The 25,504-nt window shown below is 50.6% G+C and overlaps 1 protein-coding gene across 16 annotated transcripts in view; it reads right to left on the bottom strand.

Moving 5' to 3' along the window:
* Positions 1-25,504, bottom strand: part of rxrba (retinoid x receptor, beta a) — a 77,321-nt gene that overhangs the window by 21,948 nt on the left and 29,869 nt on the right. For 11 of the 16 annotated variants that reach the window (XM_078217599.1, XM_078217604.1, XM_078217598.1 and 8 more), the window contains 3 exons: positions 23,459-23,638; positions 22,178-22,359; positions 10,020-10,097 (listed from right to left, as the gene is read on the bottom strand). In XM_078217599.1, coding sequence (XP_078073725.1) covers positions 10,020-10,097; positions 22,178-22,359; positions 23,459-23,638 — 440 coding nt within the window. The remainder of the gene's footprint in view (positions 1-10,019; positions 10,098-22,177; positions 22,360-23,458; positions 23,639-25,504) is intronic. The other 5 variants (XM_078217611.1, XM_078217610.1, XM_078217597.1 and 2 more) reach the window with 3 other exon arrangements.

Below are 25,504 nucleotides of genomic sequence, written 5' to 3'. Positions count from 1 at the left end.
CCCTCCACCCTGTCACAAACTTTCCTTCATGTCTTTCCCTTTCTCCCCCACTTTCAATCTTTCCCTCTGTACCTATTCAAACCCTGCTCTATCTCTCACATCTGCCAGTTCGAACAGGAAGTCATTGACTCGAATACTTAACTCACCCGGGTGAGTGCGTCTCCAGCAACACTCAAGAAGCTTCATACTATCCACGATAAAGCAGCCTGCTTGACTGCAACCCACAAACATTCACTCCCTCCACCACTGATGCACAGTGACAGCCCTGTACATCATCTACAAGAAGCACTGCAGGAACTCACCAAGGCTCCTTAGACAGCACCTTCCGAACCTACAACCACTACCATCTAGAAGGACAATGGCAGCAAATAACTGGAAACACCACCACCTGGAAGTTCCCCACCAAGCCACTCAGCATCCTGACTTGGAAATACATCATCGTTCCCTCATTGAGTGGGTCAAAAACCTGGAATTCCTTCCCTAACAGCACTGTTGGTGTACCTACAACAGAGGAATCACTGGTCGCCATGCCTTCAGCCACCTTGTCCCAATAAGCTCCCAATTTGCTCTCTAAAGCCTTGTCTTCTCTCTGGCTCTCATTCCTTCCATAAGATTCTCATTAACACCTCCTAACAGCCCATAGTCTGCTTGGGGTCAACTTCTGTCCAATAACACTTCTGTGAAACACTTCTGAATGGCAGCCACATAAATGCAAGCTGCCGCTCCCATGAGGCCTGGGAACTCAATCAGACTCTGTAGCTGGGTTATCAGGTTGCATTAGTCCCTCGCAGTAAAGGAGAATGAAGTACTGGCTGCAGTAATTTATCCAAAATCTGTCAAACAAAGAACAAAGAAAATTACAGCACAGGAACAGGCCCTTCGACCCTCCAATCCTGCACCGACCATGCTGCCCGACTGAACCAAAACCCCCTGCCTTTCCAGGGACCATATCCCTCTATTCCCATCCTATTCATGTATTTGTCAAGACACCCCTTAAAAGTCACTCTTATATCCACTTCCACTACCTCCCCCGGTAGCGCGTTCCAGCCACCCACCACCTTGTGTGCATAAAATCTTGCCTCATACATCTTCTTTAAACCTTGCCCCTTGCACCTTAAACCTGTGCCCCCTAGTAATCGACTCTTGCACCCTGGGAAAAAGCTTCTGACTATCCACTCTGTCTGTGCCTCTCATAATCTTGTCGACTTCTATCAAGTCGCTCCTCAACCTCCGTCGCTCCAGTGAGAACAAACCAAGTTTCTCCAACCTCTCCTCATAGCTAATGCCCTCCATACCAGGCAACATCCTGGTAAATCTTTTCCCTCTTAAGATGTCTAACTGAATAGATAGCACAGACTCTGCTGATGTAGTCACAGTTTTCACGGTATCAGAAAGACCACGTCAACTTTCATTTCACTTTAGGGGGGATGGTGGCACGATAGTAATCTCATTGAACCAGCAATTCAGAGGGCCTGGGAAATGCTCTGGGGACAACGTTTCAAATCCCACCATGGCAACTGGTGGAACTTAAACTTAATTAATAAAATCTGGAATTATAAAGCCAGTCTCGGTTATGGTGACCATGACAAGTGTTGTAAAAACCCATCTGGTTCACTAATGTCCTTTCGGGAAGTAAATCTGCCGTCCTTACCTAGTCTGCCCTACACATCACTCCAGAGCCACAGCAATGTGGTTGACTTCAACTGCCCTCTGAAATGGCCAAACAAGGCACTCAGTTCAAGGACAACTAGTGATGGGTAACAAATGCTGGCCCAGCCAGCGACTCCCACAAAATACTGGAGCCGTCTCAGTGGGGAAAGATGCCCGTAAAACCATAGCACTAAGGCTTTCTCCCATCTCTGAATCCAATGGATAAAGGCACCAATTAATGGATTGGAGGATGGTTCAGTCCTGGGCAGGGCAGCGAACCTCAATGGACGATGGACTGTTAAACCCAGGACACTGGGTTGGTTTCAGACTCACGTGTCCACAATGACAGAATGAGGACGGGGCTGGCATTCTACATGGAGATGGTCAAATGGAGCCAGCTGAAAACTTCATCCGATTCTGTGGTATGACTTACTTCGCAACAGTGTTGACCATAGAAGGTTCATAGAAGGTTCACTTCACTGGCCGTGAGGCACCGTGAGATTTTTAAAAACAAGAGGATTATGAAAGGGGTTGAAGTCAGAGACCAGGAGAGGAGGCTTCCTCTTCGGGGGGAGGTGGGGGTGTGGCTGGGGGTCATGACCATAGGATGGGACCCAACATGGGATTTAGAAGGAAACTTTTTAATCTGGAGAATGGTCAGAAAGTGGAACTCGTTACCACGAGTAGTGGTCACAGTGAGGAGCATTTGAGGGGCAGTGTGATAGCTACGTGCAGAAGTATGTTGGTGGGATAAGAAGAGGGGAGGGGGAGATATAGAGAACAGCATGGACTTTCTGGCCCAAATGTTCTGCGCCTGTGCTGAAAATTCCTCGTAATTCCTCCAGTGTACCAGAAATTCATTGTGCATTTTATAAAGGCTACAATACATACAAGTAGCAGCAGAGGGAGTCCACTAAGAAGAGCAAATAAAAGATTCACATTTCTCAGCTCACGCAGTTCTCATTCTCTGGTCTTAAAATAATCATAGAATCCACACAGTAAAAAAGGAGGCCATTCGGCCTACTGAACCGGCACCAACAGCAATCCCACCCAGGCCCTATCCCCATAACCACACATATTTATCCTGTTAAGCCCCCTGACACTAAGGGGCAATTTAGCATGGCCAATCAACCTAACCTGCACATCTTTGGGCTGTGGGAGGAAATCCGGGCATTCGGGGGAAACCCACACAGACACGGGGAGAATGTGCAAAGTCCAAAGATGTGCGGGTTAGGTTGATTGACCATGCTAAAAAATTGCCCCTTAGTGTCCTGAGATGCATAGGTTAGAGGGATTAGTGGGTAAAATATGTAGGGATATGGGGGTAGGACCTGGGTGGGATTGTGGTCGGTGCAAACCCGATGGGCCGAATGGCCTCTTTCTGTACTGTAGGGTTTCTATGATTTCTTCTATGATTTCCACACAGTCGGTCACCTGAGGCGGGAATTGAACCCGGGACCCTGGCGCTGTAAGTCAGCAGTGATAACCACTGTGCCACCGTGCTGCCCTCACTGTTTCAGTCCCAGGATTTTCAGAGATTAGCCTGGCCGGTGCATTGTAAAGTGTATATTGTCAGGATGCGACATGGCCACTGCAAAAATGGAGCAAACGCTGATATTTCTCAAGGGTTTGTGGATAGTCACGAGGAAGTATTACCAGATGTTCGGCCACTCACCCGAGGCTGCGCCCATCATCAACACTCTTGTTATCCAAGACATCACTGCTTCACAGTTTCGTTTATAAGTATCACAAGTAGGTTTACATTAACACTGCAATGAAGTTACTGTGAAAATCCCCTCGTTGCCACACTCCGGCGCCTGTTCGGATACACTGAGGGAGAATTTAGCATGGCCAATACACCTAACCAGCACGTCTTTCGGTCTGTGGGAGGAAACCGGAGCACCCGGAGGAAACCTACGCAGACACGGGGAGAACATGCAGACTCCACGCAAACAGTGACCGAAGCCGGGAATCGGGCCCAGGTCCCTGGCGCTGTAAGGCAGCAGTGCTAACAACTGTGCCACCGTGCCACTATCAGGGAGCAATCTTCTATGGTCAACAACACATCAAATCCCGCGCCCAGATCTCACCTCAATCTCCACAGAACAAATGAAACTTTGAAGGTAGAAACTTTAACTGGGATCCGAATGCCAAGTAGAGACGAGATCAAGATACGACACCCAAGAGTAGCAAACTATGTACCTTAAGATGTACCAAGTTAGGTGTATTGGCCGTGCTAAATTCTCCCTCAGTGTACCCGAACAGGCACCGGAGTGTGGCGAGTACGGGATTTTCACAGTAACTTCATTGCAGTGTTAATCTAAGCCTACTTGTGACACTAATAAATAAACTTTAAATACTGACGGGGATCAGCTGAAGTTGAAGGCTAAGAAGATTAGACAGCAGCTTGCTCCAAGCGATGCTGGAGGATAATCCCATTTGACAGAACTCGGTCAAGAAAGTATTTTATTTCATGAAGTCGAGAAACCGGAGTGAAGGGGCTTTTTGTTTCCGAACCTAACCTTTTCCACTCATCTGCCTTTGTTTTCCCTTTGGAAATGGGAGTTGTTGGATGGGGTGGCAACCTCCACTCCCAAACTACCACCATTGCTGTGCCAACCTCTTCCTTTAGAAATACCCACTGGCTCTTTGCATCCTCCCTACAGCTGACATTCAGCTGAGGATTAACCTTCCGTTCACTCCACCATTGCACTCCCCACCACTTCCAAGGTGCTTAGCGAGAGGACAAAGGCCTACTCAAGGTGATTAAGAAGGCATGTGGCATGCTTGCCTTCATCAACCGGGCACTGAGTACAGGAGTGATGCTGCAGCTATATAAAACCTTGATTAGGCTGCATTTGGAGTATTGCAAGCAGTTCTGGTCACCACACCATCAAAAATCCGTTGAAGCTTTGGAGAGAGTGCAAAGGTGCATCAGGATGTTACCTGGTCCTGAGAGTGTTGGCTGTGAGGGGAGGTAGAATAAACTAGGATTGTTTTCACTGGAAAGACAGAGGCTGAGGGAGACCGAATAGAGACCTACAAAATTATGAAAGGCATAACCCAAGTGGATTATCAGAGGCTTTTTCCTCAGATGGAAGTGTCAATTACAAGGGGGCACTGGTTCAAGGTGAGAGGGGGAAAGTTGAAGGAAGATGTGTGGGGGATGTTTTTCCACAGAGTGATGGGTGCCTGGAATGCGCTGCCAGGGGAGGTGGTGAAAGCAGGTACATTGGCAACATTTAAGAGGTATCTGGATGGGTACATGTATGGGGAGGGAATAGAGGGATACGGACCAAGTAAGGGCAGAAGTTTAGTTGGGGCATCATGATTGGCACGGGCTTGGAGGGCTGAAGGGCCTGTTCCTGTGCTGTACTTTCTTTGTTCATCCTGGTTTGCATTTATGAATGAGCGGTTGAAATGTTTTAAGATTCTGAAGGGGTTGATACCGGGAGCATGTTTCCACTTGTGCGCAAGACTCGGTTCAGGGGACGCAGAGGCCTGCCACTTAAGATAGAGGTGAGGAGAATTTCTTTTCTCTCAGAGTCGTACATGGAACAAAGAACAAAGAACAATACAGCACAGGAACAGGCCCTTCGGCCCTCCAAGCCCATGCTGCTCCCTGGTCCAAACTAGACCATTCTTTTGTATCCCTCCATTCCCACTCCGTTCATATGGCTGTCTAGATAAGTCTTAAACATTCCCAGTGTGTCCGCCTCCACCACCTTGCCTGGCAGCGCATTCCAGGCCCCCACCACCCTCTGTGTAAAATATGTCCTTCTGATATCTGTGTTAAACCTCCCCCCCCTTCACCTTGAACCTATGACCCCTTGTGAACGTCACCACCGACCTGGGGGAATTCCTCCCCCCAACTCCCATCACAGAAAGCGGCGGAGGTTGGGTCATTGAATAATTCAAAGCAGAGTTAGACAAGTTTTTGATATACAAGGGAGTCAGAGGTTATGAGGCGGAATGGGTTGGACAACGAGGTGGAGTTGAGAACAGTCACATCAGCCATGATCATACTGAACGGTGGGGTCGGCTCCAAGGGATATTGCTCTCCTGTCCCCCTGTCCCTTCAGAGATACTTCGATCGCTTTCACAATGCAACCAACATGGGTTCTTTTGACTTTTAAAAAGGTGAACTAACAATGTGGGGGAGGACTATTTGTCCACATTTCTCGGTTTCTTTCCCAGCCGCACACCTGGTTCTCGTTAGAATTTTACAAATGTCTGTCCACAAGACAGGTGATAATTCGGGATAAAAATGATAAACTAACACACCCACTGTAGCTTTTGTTTTGTGTTCTATGAACTTGAGAAAGCGCTGAGTGATAAGCTTTAACTCGTCAAAATGTCCATTTGATTTTCCAAAGCAAAGTTTCCAATTGAGGAAACATAACATTCCCAATCATCACCTGTTCCGTGGGGAGAAATTCTAAATATTCTAATCATAACCGGCAATCCCGCCAGCACAAGAAACAGGGAGGGGGCTGCAGACAGTCTTTCCTCATGCTAATTTTCCTTCTTGAATAGGGAAATAAAATACGTTGGTTGAATTGTGAAAGTATGCCTCGCCTTTCCTCATCTGAACCTATCTCCGTAACCCCCTATTCCCTTCTCCCTCATGGGCCTGTCTCACTTCCCATTCTAAACATCCATACTATCCGCGTCAGTCACTTCCTGTGTTAGCGAGTTCCACATTCTCACCGCGCGCTGCGTAAAGAGGCTTCCTCTGAACTCCCCATCCGATATTGATAGCCTCTCGAGGATACTGATGGCCTCAGAGGCTTTCTCCCAAGGGTGGAAAGGTCAACTACAAAAGGGCAAGGAATGAACTGAGAGAGGGAAAGTTAGGGGTGACTTGCGGGGTAAGTTTTTCACACAGAGGGTAGTGGGTGCCGAGAATGCACTGCCAGTGCAGGTGGTGGAAGCAGGAATGTTCAAGGAGCATCTTGATACACATATGAACGGGAGGCGAACAAAGGGATAGAAACCGCGTGGTGCGAAATAAGGGCTAGGAATCAGCGCAGGTTCGGTGGGCCGAAGGACCTGTTCCTGGGCTGCATTGTTCTTTGCAATGCTCTTCCCCACAGGTGGGAAGATTCTCTCCGCACCCACTCTGTCAAAACCGTTCGTTTTAAGGAGAGACCACTATTAGTGCGTCCCTCAGAATTCGCAGACTGATTGTTGGTCGATGTTACAGCAGCAGCACATTGAAGATGTCATTGCAGTGACAGTGAAAGGCACCATCTTACTGCGCAGGAATTAATTCCCCCGAGAACTGCCTCTGCAGCAGTCTTCACCAGAGTGTGCAACCCACATTGGTACATTATGCAGATAGACACACACATACTGACATATATGTACAGATCACAGTATATTTAATCCAGATACCTGCCTCTTACTGTCTGCTGTGGACTGAATACATCCCCCACCCCATATAAAACTGATCTGCTGTGTGACGAGCAACCAAACTAATAGAACATGTCACCGTTTTTACATGTGGAGAAACAATCTTTCATTCACAAAAGTTACATGCTGCTGAGGGGAGGGGAAAGAGGGAGATCGGGGGAAATCAGGGCAGGGTTTCATTGAGTTGGGGGTGCAAGGGGGGGAGCGGGAGCGAAGGGGGGGAGCGGGGGTGAGAGGGGGGAGCGGGAGCGAGAGGGGGGAGCGGGAGCGAGAGCGAGAGGGAGGAGCGGGAGCGAGAGGGGGGGAGCGGGAGCGAGAGGGGGGGAGCGGGAGCGAGAGGGGGGGAGCGGGAGCGAGAGGGGGGAGCGGGAGCGAGAGCGAGAGGGAGGAGCGGGAGCGAGAGGGGGGAGTGGGGGCAAGCAGGGGGGAGAGGGGGAGGGGGTTAGGAGTGGGAGGCAGGGCTGACAATGTGGAAATGGGACTGAGGGTGAATGGAAGTGAGGGATATGGGACCAAAAGGTATAGAAGTTGGCCATTTAGCCCATCGAGCTTGCTCTGCCATTCAATGAGATCATGACTGATCTGATGTGATAATCCTCAACTCCACTTTCCCACCTTATCCCCATAACCCTCACCCTTCCTGATTAAAAATCTGTCTACCTCAGCCTTTCACATACTTAATGATCCAGTCCCTACAGCATCTGCTGTTAAGAATTCCACAAATACACTGCCTTAGGAGAGAGAAATCCCTCCTCATCTCTGTGTTCAATGGGTGACTCCTTGCTCAGAGATTCTGCCCTCTGGCCCTAGACACTCGCACAAGGAGAAACAACCTCTCAGCATCTCCCCTGTCAAACCCTCAGAATCCGATATGTCTCAATGAGGTCCCCTCTCATTCTTCTAAACTCCAGTGAGTACAGACCCAATCTGCTCAACTTCTTCTCATAAGAAAATCCCTCCATACCCAGGATCAATCGAGTGAACCTTTTCTGGACTGTCTCTGTCAGTATACCTTCCCTTAGATAAGGGGACCAAAACTATTCCCAGTATTCCCAGTGAGGTCTAACTAGTGCATTGTGCAGTTTTAGCAAGACTTCCCTATTTTTACATTCAATGAAATGAAGGCCAACATTCCATTAGCCTTCCATAAACCTGCTGAACTTGCACGCTCGCTTTTAGTGATTTATGCACGAGGACCCCCAGACCTCTCAGTGCTGCAGCTTTCTGCAGTCTTTCCCCATTTAACTAATATTCAGCTCCTTTATTCTTCTTACCAAAGTGCAAAGCTTCACATTTTCCTACATTATATTCCATCTGCTAAGTTTGTGCCCATTCTCCTAATCTGTCTCTATCCCTCTGTAGAATCTTTGTATCATCCTCACCACTTGCCTCCCCACCTATTTTTGCATCATCCGCGCACTTGGCAATAGTACATTCACTTCCCTCGTCCAAGTCATTGTAAATAACTGTGGTCCCAACACTGATCCCTGTGGCACTCCACTAGTTACCGGTTGCCATCCTGAAAATGCCCCTCATATCCCAACTGTCTGTCTTCTATCAGTTAACCAATCCTCCACTCAGACTAATATCTTATCCCCAACACCATTGGCTCTTATCTTATCAAGTAGTCTTTTGAGGGGTACCTTGTTGCAAATCGAAGTATATTACATCTATTGGTTCCCCTTTATCTGTCCTGCCTGTTACCAACTCTAGAACACTAATAAATCTATCCGGCATGTTTTCCCCTTCAGGAAGTTGACTCTGCTGGATTATATTATGCATTCCTAATTGCCTTGCCTGCTTCAAAGGGACTCCAACATTTTCCCAATGACATACAGGGTGGTGAACGGCGGTGGAATCAGAAAGGTTTGGAGGAATGGGATGACGGGGGGGGGGACGGGCGGGGCGAGGGGGGACGGGCGGGGCGAGGGGGACGGGCGGGGCGAGGGGGACGGGCGGGGCGAGGGGGACGGGCGGGGCGAGGGGGACGGGCGGGGCGAGGGGGACGGGCGGGGCGAGGGGGACGGGCGGGGCGAGGGGGACGGGCGGGGCGAGGGGGACGGGCGGGGCGAGGGGGACGGGCGGGGCGAGGGGGACGGGCGGGGCGAGGGGGACGGGCGGGGCGAGGGGGACGGGCGGGGCGAGGGGGGACGGGCGGGGCGAGGGGGGACGGGCGGGGCGAGGGGGGACGGGCGGGGCGAGGGGGGACGGGCGGGGCGAGGGGGGACGGGCGGGGCGAGGGGGGACGGGCGGGGCGAGGGGGGACGGGCGGGGCGAGGGGGGACGGGCGGGGCGAGGGGGGACGGGCGGGGCGAGGGGGGACGGGCGGGGCGAGGGGGGACGGGCGGGGCGAGGGGGGACGGGCGGGGCGAGGGGGGACGGGCGGGGCGAGGGGGGACGGGCGGGGCGAGGGGGGACGGGCGGGGCGAGGGGGACGGGCGGGGCGAGGGGGACGGGCGGGGCGAGGGGGGACGGGCGGGGCGAGGGGGGACGGGCAGGGCGAGGGGGGACAGGCGGGGCGAGGTGGGACAGGCGGGGCGAGGGGGGACGGGCGGGGCGAGGGGGGGACGGGCGGGGCGAGGGGGGACGGGCGGGGCGAGGGGGGACGGGCGGGGCGAGGGGGGGACGGGCGGGACGAGGGTGAGATGAGAGGACATGAGGAGAAGGGGACGAGTGCAGGATGAGTGCTGGGTGATGGGAGGGCGAAAGGTGGGTGCGCTGTGGAACTGCCTTGTTGCCAGCGGGGTCCTCGCGATTAACAGCTGCCCACGCTGCCTGTGTAGAATCGTTATAAACATGACCAGCTAGTTGATTAGACAACCCTACCTTGCATTGAGGATCCAACCAGCACACCACCCGCCCCCCCCCACCGCCTCCTCACACATTCCCCCCACCGACACACCCTCAGTTACTGCAACAAAAATTTAAATAATCTATGAAAGAAAGGGAGTTACTTTTTTGGCTGTAATCACCCGGCGAATGACTGTGGCCTGGGGCTCGACATCAGCGAGTGCTTGAGAAATGGCATCCATCTGATGGCAGAGAGACGCAAGTTAGGAGCAGAACGGAAATGGGGTTAAAGACACGTTAACAGGCAGGCCGAGCGGGTACATCGCGAACGGACTCCCGCAGGGCAGCTGGTCCTCAAGGCGGGCGCTGCCAGCGAGAAGCGGGCATCTTGGAGGATGTGGGGCGAGCTTTCGACAGGGAACACTCCCTCGATGTGGTTGGATTCATAACGAGACAGCGCAGCTCCCCCCACCCCGTGCAATAGTGTCTGTCAGGGCGGGTTGGAGGTGTTGGCAGAGAGGAAGTGAGTAATCGAAACCCAAATCCAAATGCCAGACATTCACTTCACCAATCCAAGTTCTCTCTTTTAAACCTGAGACTGCTTTTGGAACAGAAGGAATCAGGTGGCGGCGGGATGGGGGAAGGAGCCCATCAAACCAATCCCGCCACACAATATCCCCCAACCGAAGGCCATAAGATTCAGGAGCAGAATTAGAGCATTCGGTCTATCAGCTCTGCTCTGCCATTCAATCTTGGCTTATAAGTTTCTCAACCCCATTCTCCTGCATTTCCCCCGTAACCTTTGGTCCCCTTACTAATCAAGCGCCTATCTATCTCTAGTTTAAATATACTCAATAACCTGGTCTCCACAGCCTTCTGTGACAATGAATTCGACTACCCTTTGGCTCAAAGCCCACCAACACCTCTACTTTCTCAGAAGACTAAGGACATTCAGCATGTCCGCTATGACTCTCACCAACTTTTACAGATGAACCATAGAAAGCATTCTTTTTTGTTGTATCACAGCTTGATATGGCTCCTGCTCTGCCCAAGACCACAAGAAACTACAAAAGGTCATGAACGTAGCCCAGTCCATCACGCAAACCAACCTCCCATCCAATGACTGTGTCCACACTTCCCACTGCCTCGGAAAAGCAGCCAGCACAATCAAGGACCCCACACACCCCGGATATACTCTCTTCCACCTTCTTCCATCAGGAAAAAGATACAAAAGTCTGAAGTCACGTACCAACCAACTCAAGAACAGCTTCTTCCCTGCGCCGTCAGACTTTTGAACGGACCGACCCTTCACTAAGTTGATCTTTCTCTACACCCTAGCTATGATTGCAACACCCGCGCCTTTCCTTCTCTATGAACGATATGCTTTATCTGTATAGCGTGCAAGAAACAATACTTTTCATTGTATGCTAATACATGTGACAATAATAAATCAAATCAAATGAAGAAATTCCTCCTCATCTCAACCACGGCCAATCTTTGCTCTTAAGATCCACTTTCCCGCTCTGCCCTCCATTGCCATTGCGTCCAAAAATACTTCAACACACTCAACGACTGACCTCCACGACCCTCTGGGGGACAGAGAATTCCAAGCAACGAAATTTCTCCTCATCTCAGTCCTAAAGGGCCTAATCTGCAGGCTGTGCCCTCGAGTCCCTGGCCAGAAGAGGGACATTTTTGCAGCATCTGTCCTGTCAGGGCCTTAAGAATTTTATACGTTTTAATGAGAACCCCTCTCGTTCTCCTAAACTCCAGAGACCACTCTACTCAAAACGCCCCCTCACAATACAGTCCAGGAATCAGTCTCATTACACCTCTGCTAAGGCAATGCACGATAGTGCAAGATTTCTTTATTCCTGTACTCGAATTTTTAAAATTTATTCATGGGAAGTGGGCATCGCTGGCTGGGCCTAATTGCCCCTAATTATCCTTGAACTGAGTGGTTCACTGAGCCACTTCAGAGTCAACCACATTGCTGTGGCTCTGGAGTCACATGTAGGCCAGACCGGGTAAGGACGGCAGATTTCCATCCCCAAAGGACATTAGTGAATCAGATGGTTTTTCCGACAATTGACAATGGTTATCATTAGTCTTTTAATTCTAGATTTTGATTGCATTCAAATTTAACAACATGCCATGGTAGGATTTGAACCCGGAGCATTACCCTCTGCATTACTAGCCCAGTAACAATACCACTAAGCCACCGCCTCCCCTTAAAACTGCTTTGGTGGGTGCTGCCTCTTCCTAACACTCTACTGATGGATGGTGGAAAGACTGGGGACTGACAGACAGAGAGGAGATGAGGGGGAAGTTTGGGGACCGGTGTGGGTGCACCCTGATTTTTTTTGCGACAGTCCAACCTCTGGAGGAGACGTCTGTGGGAGTGGTGAGGGGATAGAGGGGTGCCACACAGCCAGGGGTGCAGGACATTGGAAATTTAGGGGACAGATAGTGACGTAATCACTGGACAGGTAATCTAGAGGCCCGGAGTATTTTTCATAGGTTGCCACAGTCTGGTAAAAGACGAGGATAGAAAGGAGCCTTGCGGAGGCAGTGCAGATCTGAGGGGTCACCCTGTCCATCAGGGGGCAGCGAGCTTCAGTCGATCTGCCTCATGGGGGTGGGAGGTTAACACAGCGGACATCTGGGTAGCCTGCGACAGATATATAAACAGTATAAAAACAGTTAGACATTAACCAAGAAGCAGTCATTTCAGTGCAGCGCTCCAGCCTTCGATGGTAACAGCAGCTGGATCCGCTGGACTCTAACCACATGTTGAAGCGTTATCATGGCTCTTCCTCTCAGTGGCTACACGCAACCTGCTCAGGGTGGCACTGAGACACCAGGGTTCAGAAAGCCATGGGTTCAAATCCTGCCGTGTGCGAGTGAGCGAGTGCCAGTGCAAGATTCCCTCTCTGAGCCTCAGATGAACAGAGAAACAGGGCGTGATGCTGTTGAGGTGAAGCCCAGGGCAGTCAGACTCCCTTCCGCCACTGACCTCAGGGTCATTTGTCCACTTTACCTGTGCACAGGTTGCCTGGCACATCTGCTTACCCAACACCATGGGGGGAGGCGGTGGCATAATGGTATTTTCACTGTACTAGCAATCCAGACCTCAATGATCTGGCAACCTGGGTTCAAATCCCACCAGGGCAGACGGTGGAGTGTGAATTTGATAAAAATCTGGAATGCGAGGAGTAACGACTGTGAAATCACTGTCGATCATTGTGAAAAAAAAACTCTGCTTCAGTGAAGACAAGAGAGCTCTGACGAAGGGTCATCCAGACACAAAACGTTGGCTCTATTCTCTCTCCGCAGATGCTGTCAGACCTGCTGAGATTTTCCAGCTGAGATGTTCTTGTGGTCAACTCCTAAACTGCCCTCTGAAATGTCATGTCGGTCAGAGGACATTCAGGACTGGGCAATAAATAGTGATCCAGTCAGCGACACCCACATCTAATGAATGCTAAAAACCAGTGCCTGGGCTTCCAAAGCAATTATTTGGCTCGGACACCCTGTGGATGTGGGGGTGACATCCTAATGTAATTTCCTCCTTTTTTTTTTAGATAATGGGTTGCCAAAAACATCAATGGCGTTCTCTGAATCAGGCCAAATTAGTGTTTTGCACAAATTTAACATCACCCCTTGCTTTCACACTCAACACCCAACCAGCGTCTGCCAACATCGAGACTTTTAAACTGTCATCTTTGTAGATTCACCCATCTACACCCCTGTGTTTCTCTTACCCTCCACACCACTGACAAATCTGATCATTCACACACCTCCGATCTTTCTTCTTCCCCATCTCCTCCCACCCCTATGCAAAAAATACACTGAACTATATCTGCCCCGTACCTGCCCACTCCCAATACCCTGTCCATGCAGGATATGCCATGCCTCGAGTTCATTTTCAAAGCCCTGCCTACTTCTCAGTAATCAATATGAGTGCAAATCGGCAGTTTGGCAGCGCAGAGCCCTGGGGAGTGCCACCCAGTACGCATATTTCGCCAGCCCAGCTGGTGCTACCCTTTGCCTTCTGGCCTCTCTCTCTCACAATCCCTGTTTCTGTTAGATGCCACCTGCCTCCCTACCTGTCAGCTTCTGGGTGGCACCATGTCCAACACCATTTGGGACCCCACTCAGAGAGCACACCACAAACCCTCTTTATCCAAGTGCACAGTCATTTCCTCAAAGGCTTCAACTAAATTAGGCCAGTGGAGCGACAACTTCCCCCCCGCCACCACCCCGGGACTTTTCCTTGTGCAATTGTGCTTTTCCCAGTGTGACCCCCGCTTTTCCCCAGTGGTAACAGAGTTCAATCCCGCGCTATGAACGCCAGGGCCTGCATTTGTTTTTTGGGCACAATTATTCCAGTAACATCATGAGGCGGCGCAAGCGGTCGCAGCATTTGTGCTGCAAAGTAGCCCGAGTCCTCCGTAGTTTCAGTTCCCCTTTGAATGAGTTTGTCGCCCATTCGGACCTTCCAGCCTGCTCCGTCATTCAAAATGATATTGGGCTGATCCACTGTGGCTCCTGCTCTGCCCAAGACGGCAAGAAACCAGAAGGTCGTGAATGTAGCCCAATCCATCATGCAAACCAGCCTCCCATCCATTGACACTGGCTACACTTCCCACTCCCTCGGAAAAGCAGCCAGCATAACTCAGGCCCCACGCACCCCGGACTAACTCTCTTCCACCTTCTTCCGTCAGGAAGAAGTTACAAAAATCTGAGGTCACATCCCAACCAACTCAAGAACAGCTTCTTCCCTGCTGCCGTCAGACTTTTGAATGGACCTACCATGCATTGAGTTGATCTTTTTCTGCACCCTTGCTATGACTGTAACACTACATTCTGCACTCTCTCGTTTCCTTCTCTATGAACGGTATGCTTTGTCGGTATAGCACGCAAGAAACAATACTTTTCACTGTATACTAACACGTGACAATAATAAATGAAATGTCAATGCCATGCTCGCGCTCTCTCCCAGGATTCCTTTAGAGTTTAGAAATTGACCTATTTCCTTCTTAAATATATTCAGTCACTTGGCCTCCATGGCTTTCTGTGGTAGATTCCTCTGAGTGAAGAAATTTCTCCTTATCTTAGTCCTAAATGGCCTACCCCGTATCCTGAGACTGTGACCCCCTCGCTCTAGACGCCCATCCAGAGGAATTAGACATCCCTGCATCCAGTGTGTCCAGCCTGTCAGAATTTTATATGTTTCAATTAGACCTCCTCTCATTTTTCTAAACTGCAGTGACTCCAGATGAGAACCAACGCATCCATTATTTCTTTGGCTCCCTCCTTTAGTACCCCGGGATGTAGATTATCAGGCCCTGAGGATTGATTGGTTGTATTAATTTCTCCAGCGAAATTTTTCCACTATTAATAATTTCCTTCAATTCCTCCCTCGCACTAGACCCCTGATTCCTTACCATTTCTGAGAAGTTATTTGTATCTTCTCCTGTGAAGATGAACCAAGATCGCTGTCGAATTGCTCTGCCATCTCATTGTTCTTTATTATAAATTCTCCTGCTTCGTTCGGACCGTAAGGAACCTACATTTGCCTTCACTAATCGTTTTTACAAACCTGTAGAAGTTTTTGCAGTCCGCTTTTACGTTACTTGCAAGTTCACTCTCATACTCTATTTTTCCTCTCTTAATCACTCTCTCTGTCCACCTCTGCTAAATTATAAACTGCTCCCGGTCCTCAGGCATGTTACATTTTGCAGCAAATTTATGTGACTTCTCTTTGTACCGTCCACAAGACTGGCCAACACCACCATCCCTTGACCCCACCCCAGGACACTCCAAGCATCAATTTGAATCTTTCGGACTCGAGACTTGTGGTACGATTTGAAAGACGTTGATTTCTTTTTATTTATGAAGGAATGGACTGAACCAGAACGCAGCTCTCTTTATATTTTTTTTTAAAGAAGTGACTTTCAGCAATTTATAATTGGGTTTCTGGAAGGTAAGCATCCACATACTTCATCAAAAATAAGCAGAAGACCAGGGATGATCGCCTGGAAAGTGACCCCACCGTTCAGGTCAATATAACGTGTGTGAATTCAGACAATGGTTCATATGCCCTGGCTAAACCTGCACCAAACACTCAGGGTGGCATAGTGGCACAGTGGTTAGCACTGCTATTTCACAGCGCCAGGGATCCAGGTTCGATTCCCAGCTTGGGTCACTGTTTGCATGGAGTTTGCATGTTCTCCCCGTGTCTGCGTGGGTTTCCTCCGGGTGCTCCGGTTTCCTCCCACAGTCTGAAAGATGTGCAGGTTAGGTGCATTGGCTCAGTGTACCCCAACAGATGACGGAGTGTGGCGACTTGGGGATTTTCACAGTAACTTCATTGCGGTGTGAATGTAAGCCTACTTGTGACACTGATTAACTTTAGCTACCAGTTAACTGATAGGAGATAGTGCAGTTCACACCCTCCTTAAATCAGCTCCAAGCCTTTCCGGATGTATCACAGCTTGGTACGGCTCCTATTCTGTCCAAGACAGCAAGAAACTACAAACAGTTGTGAACGTAGCAACGTCCATCACGCAAATCAGCCTCCCATCCATTGACTCTATCTACACTTCCCGCTGCCTCGGAAAAGCAGCCAGCATAATCTAGGATCCTACACACCCTGGACATTCTCTCTTCCACGTTCTTCCGTTGGGAAAAAAGGTACAAATGTCTGAGATCACATGCCAACTGACTCAAAAACAGCTTCTTCCCTGCTGCCATCAGACTTTTGAATGGACCTACCTTATATTAAGTTAATAAGAACATAAGAACATAAGAAATAGGAGCAGGAGTAGGTCATCTAGCCCCTCGAGCCTGCCCCGCCATTCAATAAGATCATGGCTGATCTGACGTGGATCAGTACCACTTACCCGCCTGATCCCCTTAATTCCCTTACCGATCAGGAATCCATCCATCCGCGCTTTAAACATATTCAGCGAGGTAGCCTCCACCACCTCAGTGGGCAGAGAATTCCAGAGATTCACCACCCTCTGGGAGAAGAAGTTCCTCCTCAACTCTGTCTTAAACCGACTCCCCTTTATTTTGAGGCTGTGTCCTCTAGTTTTAACTTCCTTACTAAGTGGAAAGAATCTCTCCGCCTCCACCCTATCCAGCCCCCGCATTATCTTATAAGTCTCCATAAGATCCCCCCTCATCCTTCTAAACTCCAACGAGTACAAACCCAATCTCCTCAGCCTCTCCTCATAATCCAAACCCCTCATCTCCGGTATCAACCTGGTGAACCTTCTCTGCACTCCCTCCAATGCCAATATATCCTTCCTCATATAAGGGGACCAATACTGCACACAGTATTCCAGCTGCGGCCTCACCAATGCCCTGTACAGGTGCATCAAGACATCCCTGCTTTTATATTCTATCCCCCTCGCGATACAGGCCAACATCCCATTTGCCTTCTTGATCACCTGTTGTACCTGCAGACTGGGCTTTTGCGTCTCATGCACAAGGACCCCCAGGTCCCTTTGCACGGTAGCATGTTTTAATTTGTTTCCATTGAGATAGTAATCCCATTTGTTATTATTTCCTCCAAAGTGTATAACCTCGCATTTATCAACGTTATACTCCATTTGTCATATCCTCGCCCACTCACTCAGCCTGTCCAAATCTCTCTGCATCCTAGCTATGACTGTAACACTACAATCTGCACTCTCTCCTTTCCTTTTCCTCTATGTACTTTATGAACAGTATGCTTTGCCTGTATAGCGCAAGAAACAATACTTTTCATTGTATCCCAATGCACGTGACAATAATAAAGCAAATCAAATGACAAGCCTTCACTTTTGACGGTCCATTGTAACCAAAAAGAGGCTGCTCTCTGGGACTGAATCTTGTCAGACCAAGGGGAGATGATGGCATCGTGGTAATGACATTGGACGAGCAAACCATAAACCCAGGCTAACGCTACGGGGACATGAGTTCAAATCCCACCACAGCGACTGGTGGAATTTATGTTCAAAGGAATAAAGTCAGGAACTAGAAGCTCGTCTCTGCAATGGTGACCATGACAGCTATCGTCAATTATTGTAAAAAAAAACCGTCTGACACACTGATGTTCTTTAGAGAAGGAAATCTGCCACCCTTACCCGGTCTGGCCTACATGTGACTCCAGGCCCATGTGGTTGGCTTTCCAAACCCGCGACTTCTGGAAGGGCAAGTGCAGCAGATACCTGGGAACACCACCACCACCTGGAGGTTCCCCTCCCAGTCGCTCACCATCCTGACTAGGAAAGATATCGGCCGTCCTTCACTGTCACTGGGTCAAAATCCTGAAACACACTTCCTAACAGTGGGTGTACCAGCACCATAAGGACTGCAGCGGCTCAAGATGGCGGCTCACTGCCACTTTCTCAAGGGGCAATTAAGGGTGGGTAATAAACGCTGACATCTGCAGAGTTAAAGAATAGAAATAATTGATAAAACTACAGTGATTACTCGGGGGAATGCATGGTGCCCGCAATCAAATGCTGCTCTTCGGCCGCACAGGCCTAGACTCTTATCCACTGCTGGGGTTTCAGCATGTTGTCAATTTCAATCTAGTTCCTTGGGGGAAATCTTATCTCGACAAGGCCACAGGCAGCCTATTCCAACCTGGACACATCTCTGCTGCTCCATCAAACTATCACAGTGCCTACTTACTGGCACTGTGGGTGCAGTGACACCAGGTGGGCTGTACCGGATCAAGAGGGTGGTACCCCACTACCGTGAGAGGGGCAGCTGAGAGAGAGAGGCCGACAATAAATGCCGGCCTTGTCATACGTGGGGAATGATTGGGTAACGTTTAAAGGGAGTTTGGATCTAAGGGCCTTCTGTTGGACCGAATCCAGCTGAGATCAGAGCCTGGGAAGATCTACACCAATCCTCACAGTTCTTCCAAGTTTTGTACCACCCGCAAATTTTGAAATTTTACCGAGGTTGAGGGTCACTAATGGATGTCAGGAAGAGCACGGGTCCCGACACCGATCCCTGGTGAACACCAGCATAAACCTCCCTCCAGTCAGGAAAAACAACTGTTCAGCATCACTCTCCGTTTTCTAGTCACTCAAATCAACTTTGTATCTGTGCAGCTGCTGTGCCTTTCATTCCGTAAGCTCCTAACTTTGTTCAGGGCACGGTGGCACAGTGGTTAGCACCACTGCCTCACAGCGCCAGGGACCCGGGTTCAATTCCCGGCTTGGGTGACTGTCGGTGTGGAGTCTGAATGCTCATAGAATCCTACAGAGCAGGAGGAGGCCATTCGGCCCATCGAGTTTGCACCGACCACAATCCCACCCAGGCCCTATCTTCATAACTCCATGCATTTACCCGAGCTAGTCCCCCTGACACTAAGGGGCAATTTAGCATGGCCAATCCATCTAACTCGCACATCCTTGGAGTGTGGGAGGAAACCAGAGCACCCGAAGGAAACCCACGCAGACACGGGGAGAACGTGCAGACTCCACACAGACAGTGACCCAAGCTGGGAATCGAACCCGAGTCCTTGGCGCTGTGAGGCAGCAATGCTAACCCCTGTACCAATGTTCTCCCCGTGTCTGCGGAGGTTTCCTCCGGGTGCTCCGGTTTCCTCCCAAGTCCGAAAGACGCTCAGGTTAGGTGGATTGGCCAAGCTAAATTGCACTGTAGTGTTCCAAGATGTGTAGGTTTGGGATTAGCCATAGTAAACACATGGGATTACAGGGATAGGGCCGGGGGTGGGCCTGGGAAAGATGCTCCGTCGGAGAGTCGGTGCAGGCTCGATGGGCCAAATGGCCTCCTTCTGCACTGTAGAGATTCAATGATTCACAAGTCTGCTGTGTGACACGTTATTAAATGTCTTTTGGAAGTCCAGGTAGATCACATCAACAGAGTTACCCTCATCGAACCTCTCTGTCACCTCATCAAATAAAACTCCAGCAAGTTGGTTAAACACGACTTGCTCTTAATGAATCCATGCAAACTTCGTTAATTCACCCGCATTTGCCCAAGTGCCTATTAATCTTGTCTCGAATGATCATTTCGAGAGGTTTCCCCACCACCCAGGTTAAACTGACTGGCCTGTGCTTGCTGGGCCTGTCTTTACACCTTGTTCTTCAACAACAGCGTGGGATTTGCAACCAGCCCGGCACCACTTTGAAGAGGAGCAGAGGCGTTACGCCCGGGCTCGTGGCTGATATTTAATTAACCCTCAATTAGCATCACGAAGTCAGATTATCTGGGATCTTGCTGTGTGAAAATTGCCTGACGCATTTCCAACAACAGTGACGACACTTCAAAAAAAAAGGACCTTATTGGCTGCGAAGTGATAATCATAGAAGATACGACGGAAACACATTCTTTCATTCACTTAAACTCCCGTGGAGAGTGGGGTCTTCCATCTTACAGTAACAATTCCCAAAAACACAACGGTTAGGATGCATAAAACAACTGGAATTGAAAGCGAATCTTGGGAATGCACACTGCTTAGCATGCTGTCTCACAGCTCCCAGGACCCGGGTTCAATTCAGGCCTCGGATCACTGTCTGTGTGGAGTCTGCACGTTCTCCCCGTGTCTGCATGGGCTTCCTCCGGGTGCTCCGGTTTCCACCCACACGCCAAAGATATGCAGGTTAGGTTGATTGGCCATGCTAAATTGCCCCTTAGTGTCCCAAGATGTGTAGGTTAGATGGATTAGCCATGGGAAAGGTGTGGGGTTACCAGGATAGGGTGGAGGAGAGGACCTGGGTAAGATACTCTAAAAGAGAATCGGTGCAGCCTCGATGGGCCAAATGGCCTCTTCTGCACCGTAGGGAGTCTATGATTAAATGAACGGTGACCATGAAAAATTATCGCCAATCTGATGAGCGCTAATGTTCCTCAGGAAAGGAAATCTGCCATCCATTACCCAAAATGCTGGAAAATCCCAGCAGGTCTGGTAGTATATTCTCCTGCCGGATGCCAAGTGTTAGCTCTGGTTTCCAGCTCCACAGATGCCGCCAGCCCTGCCGAGTGTTTCCAGCATTGTCTGTTTTGCTCGCAGATTTCCAGCAACTGCAGTATTTTCTTTTCAATGCCGTCCTTATCTACTCTGCCCTACTCCAGACCCATCTCTGTCATGTGGCTGGCTCTTCATTGCCCCCTTGCAATGGTCCAACTCAGTTCAAAGGCAATTAGGGCTGGGCATAAATGCCCTGCCTTGCCAGCGATGCCCGTCTGAAAGAATAGAAATTTAGTAATCGGGAAAGGGCTGGGAACCAGAGATAGTCACCCTCAGCAACGTTAGTGCGTCTCGGGTGGAACGCAAGTGTTGAGGGCTTTTCATGTGGGCGGCACTGTGGCCTCACAGCGCCAGGGATCCAGGTTCGATTCCCGGCTTGGGTGACTGTGTGGAGTTTGCCCGTTCTCCCCGTGTTTCCGTGGGTTTCCTCCGGGTGCTCCGGTTTCCACAAGATGTGCTGGTTAGGTGGATTGGGCATGCTAAATTGCCCCTCAGTGTCAGGGGGACTAGTTAGGGTAAATGCATGAGGTTACGGGGATAGGGCCTGGGTGGGATTGTGGTCAGTACAGGCTCGATGGGCTGAATGGCCTCCTTCTGCACTGTCGGGATTCTATGATTCTTCTGTAATTTGCCTGAGAGAGCAGTGACTGGATCCCACCTCCAGATTCCGCACCACATTACCACAAGGTTGGCGAACAGGTTTGAAAGAAAGTCATCATCCTGCAATGTCACTTGGGCAAAGGGTCAAGAGGGCATAAGATGCCAGGGGGAATTACATACCTCTAGCTGAGCTGGCAGGGAGGCGGGGGGGGGAACCCAATGTACTCTTGTCTTCACACAAGTATGCCCAGACTGAACCCACTCCTTTACCACCCATGCAGCTGGTACAGATCTGTGTCGTCCCTTTAATACTCCCCAGTATAAATTGAGAAGTTATCTGGGGTTAAGTGGGTCAAGTAAGAGACTGATCAATTCAGGGCAAACGTGAGTGGGGTCACAGCCCAGGGGGTTACACTGAGGGTACAGTCAGCACGCAGCCCAGGGGGAGACACTGTGGGTACAGTCAGCACCCAGCCCAGGGGGAGACACTGTGAGTACAGTCAGCACCCAGCCCAGGGGGAGACACTGTGGGTACAGTCAGCACCCAGCCCAGGGGGGGTCACACTGTGGGTACAGTTAGCACCCAGCCCAGGGGGTCACAGTGTTGGTATAAGTAGCACGCAGCCCTGGGGGAGATACTGTGGGTACAGTTAGCACCCAGTCCCGGTCCCTGCCTCCATCTCCGCTCCACTCCCCTCCACAGCATGCCACTCTTACCGAAGCCACTTCACTACCCGCCCCATCCGACTGCAGTTCCGGTTTCTGCTCCACCGCCACCTCGGCTTCCAGAATCTTCTCCACCGGCATCTCTTCATTGGCGCCGCTGGTGGACTCCACCTCTTCGCCTCTCTCTCGGCTCCTCTGTCTCTCCTCTTGAACGGCTGGGGAAAGGAGTACAGCTATCGAGTCGGACAGGAATACACAGCGAATGAGTTAGGCCAACGTGTATGTACCGTGGAGAGGGAGACAGAGCCGAGGACAGACCCAGGGGCAGAGCCGGGGACACCGACCCAGGGGGACAGAGGGACAGCAGAGTGTGTAAGGGGAGGCAGAGCTGGAAGAGGGACGGAGCCAGGAGAGGTAGGTGAGTGGAGATGGGGAGTAAGAGCGGGAGGACAGGGGGAGTAGGGAGCGGAGTGTGGGGGGGGCGGGGGGAGGTGTGTGAAGCAGGGAACAGGAGAGAGGGGAGTGGGGGAGAAGGGAGCGAATGTCTGACTATTGGGCCGAGAGAAGGAGGGGACCAGTTTATTAAGTTCAACACAGACAGATATCGCGTCATCACTCACCAAATCACACAGCCTCCTCTTGCCTCTGAACTAAGGCCTAAAACAGGATGTTAGCACCGACCAAAACCCCCCTCCCGGGATTTTATATCTTTCAATAACCAAAGCAGTACGTAACGCTCTGTCCAGTGTACAAGGAGCCGGTTTGGACTCGGTGAGAAGATCTCACTTGAGGGACTTAAATTTATATAATCCAGTGCAGCTTGGAGGGAAGGTTGCCAACTGGCGGAGGAAGACTCTGTCGTTCTGCCAGGACCGCGGTCCTGTCTTTGGCAGGGGGAGAGCAGGAGTGGCGGGGGGGGGTGCAGCACCCCAAGTTTGGAAACAAAGTGGGGAGGGCATTGGAAGAGTGGCGGAGGTAACCTGGTCCACACCTCTGAACCCCAGCGCCACCTCCAAACAGGGCACAAGGCAACTGTGACGGCCCCCCTGCCTGAGCGGTCCACTTGTGGTGAAGAGTGGGGCAAATGCACAGCTGAAAGATCAGCGCCTTGAGGGAATGGTCAGGGTGGGGGTTGCTCATGGAGGTGGGAGGGATGCTGTCGGAATGGATCAGGCGGAAAACAGAACAAGGAGCGCAATAATGATACATTCCCTTCACCATCCCACCCCCCCCTCACCCCAATGCCAGCCCCCAGGAGCCCCCAATCCCCCTCAGTCTCCTCGCTCGCTCTGTCTCTCTCTCTCTCTTTCCCCCTCGGGATGTTCAGCCTACCTTCTCGCTTCATGCCCGTGGCCAGACACTTCTGGTAACGGCAGTACTGGCAGCGGTTACGCTGCCGCTTGTCGATCATACAATCCTTGCAGTCTCGGCAGGTGTAGGTGAGGTCCTTACGTACTGTCCGCTTGAAGAAGCCCTTGCAGCCCTCACAGCTGTACACTCCGTAGTGCTTTCCTGTACGCAGCAGATAGATAAGAAATCAGCTTCTGGGCCGCTCTGGGTGTAAGCGCATCCCCTTCCCCCATCCCCTCCCGAGTCCCTTAACTCTCGGAGCCCACTCCCCAGAGTCAGAATGATGGCAAATCCATCGTGAACAAAACTGGTCATTAAACTTGAGCTCATTCAACATCCTGCGGGTTACCATCAAGCAGAAACTGAACTGCGCCAGTCACCGTGGCTAAAACAGCAGGTCAGAGAGTAGGAATCCTGCAGCGAGTCACTCACCTGACTCCACAAAGCCTGTCCACCATCCACAAGTCAGGAGTGTGATGGAACACTCTCCACTTGCCTGGATGGGTGAAGCTCCAACACTCAAGAAGCTCAACACCACCCAAGACAAAGCAGTCCGCTTGATTGGTACCCCTTCCACAAACATCCACTCCCTCCACTACCAATGCACAGTGACAGCGTGGGTACCATCTACAAGTTGCACTGCAGCAATCCACCAAGGCTCCTTAGACAGCACCTTCCAAACCCACGACTGCTACCATCTAGAAGGACAAGGGCAGCAGATACCTGGGAACGCCACCACCTGGAGGTTCCCCTCCAAGCCACTCACCAGCCTGACTTGGAAATATATCGGCCGTTCCTGCACTGTCGCTGGGTCAAAATCCTGGAACTCCCTCCCTAACAGCATTGTGGGGGTACCTACACCTCAAGGACTGCAGCGGCTCAAGAAGGCAGCTCACCACCACCTTCTCGAGGGGCAATTAGGGATGGGCAATAAATGCTGGCCTAGCCAGCGACGCCCATATCCCATGAATGAATAACGAACACACCTTTTTAAGAACAGACCGGTGTAATGAGGCCAAAGGCAAACGGGAAAGTATGGAAAGCATTTATGATTGGATTCGCTGGTTCATTTTGTACATTTCGCATTGTGCCTGGATGAGAAAGAAAGCAGCAAGGGGCCAAGTTTCCCCAGATCAGTGGGAATTTTGCCTGCTTGTCCTCACATTTGACTTGCTACCCTGAAATCTAACCTTCTCAGACCTTTACTCAAGTCACACAGGCCTTCGAGCCTGCTCCGCCATTCAATAGGATCATGGTTGACTGTAGCCCCCAACTCCACTTTCCTGACTGTCCCCCTATAGCTCTCGGCTCCCTTGTCAATCAAAAAAATCCATCCAACTCAGCCCTGAATATATTCCATGACGCAGCCTCCACTGCACGATGGGGGTCGTTTTTAAATCAATCTATTGCAATCAACCGGAACAGGGCTGAATAAAGAAAGGTTGGGGGGAGGGGTGGATTCAACTTTCCTCATCCAGGCACCTAACAACTGGGGGGCAACCCGTCCGGAATTGAACAAATTGGGGTCTGTGCCGAGACAATTTCCCCACAGGGTAACGAATTGGGGGGGGTGCCCTCGCCTGGGAACTGATCATAACAATGGGGCTCAAAGTCAGCTCCCCAGTATTTAGACCCTCGGTCCCTTTGTTTGTCAACTGTATGATTTTACCCACATCCCGTCAACAAATAATAAAACAAAATCTAGTGATTTGATTCCAGACACTGATCGCAGTAAAGTCCCACCACTCGCTGGGGTTGTGAAACCTTGCAATGGGTGAAATAGCGAATGGGGGACATGCCTTTCAACGGGAGTCAACTCGATGGGGTCCAACCACGCGAGGGCGGCATTGGTTGGGACAGGATCTACAGGCATTTAGAGACGCAAGGACTGATTAGGGACAGTCAGCATGGCTTTGAGAGTGGAAAATCGTGTCTCACAAATTTAATTGAGTTTTTTGAAGGGGTAACCAAGAAGGTAGATGAGGGCAGTGCAGTTGATGCTGTCTACATGGACTTTTAGCAAGGCCT

The sequence above is a fragment of the Mustelus asterias genome, chromosome 8, assembly GCF_964213995.1.
Source record: "Mustelus asterias chromosome 8, sMusAst1.hap1.1, whole genome shotgun sequence".
Taxonomy (NCBI): Eukaryota; Metazoa; Chordata; class Chondrichthyes; order Carcharhiniformes; family Triakidae; genus Mustelus; species Mustelus asterias.
The sequence above is the reverse complement of the archived record's forward strand: the minus strand, read 5'-3'. Positions and strand labels throughout refer to the sequence as shown.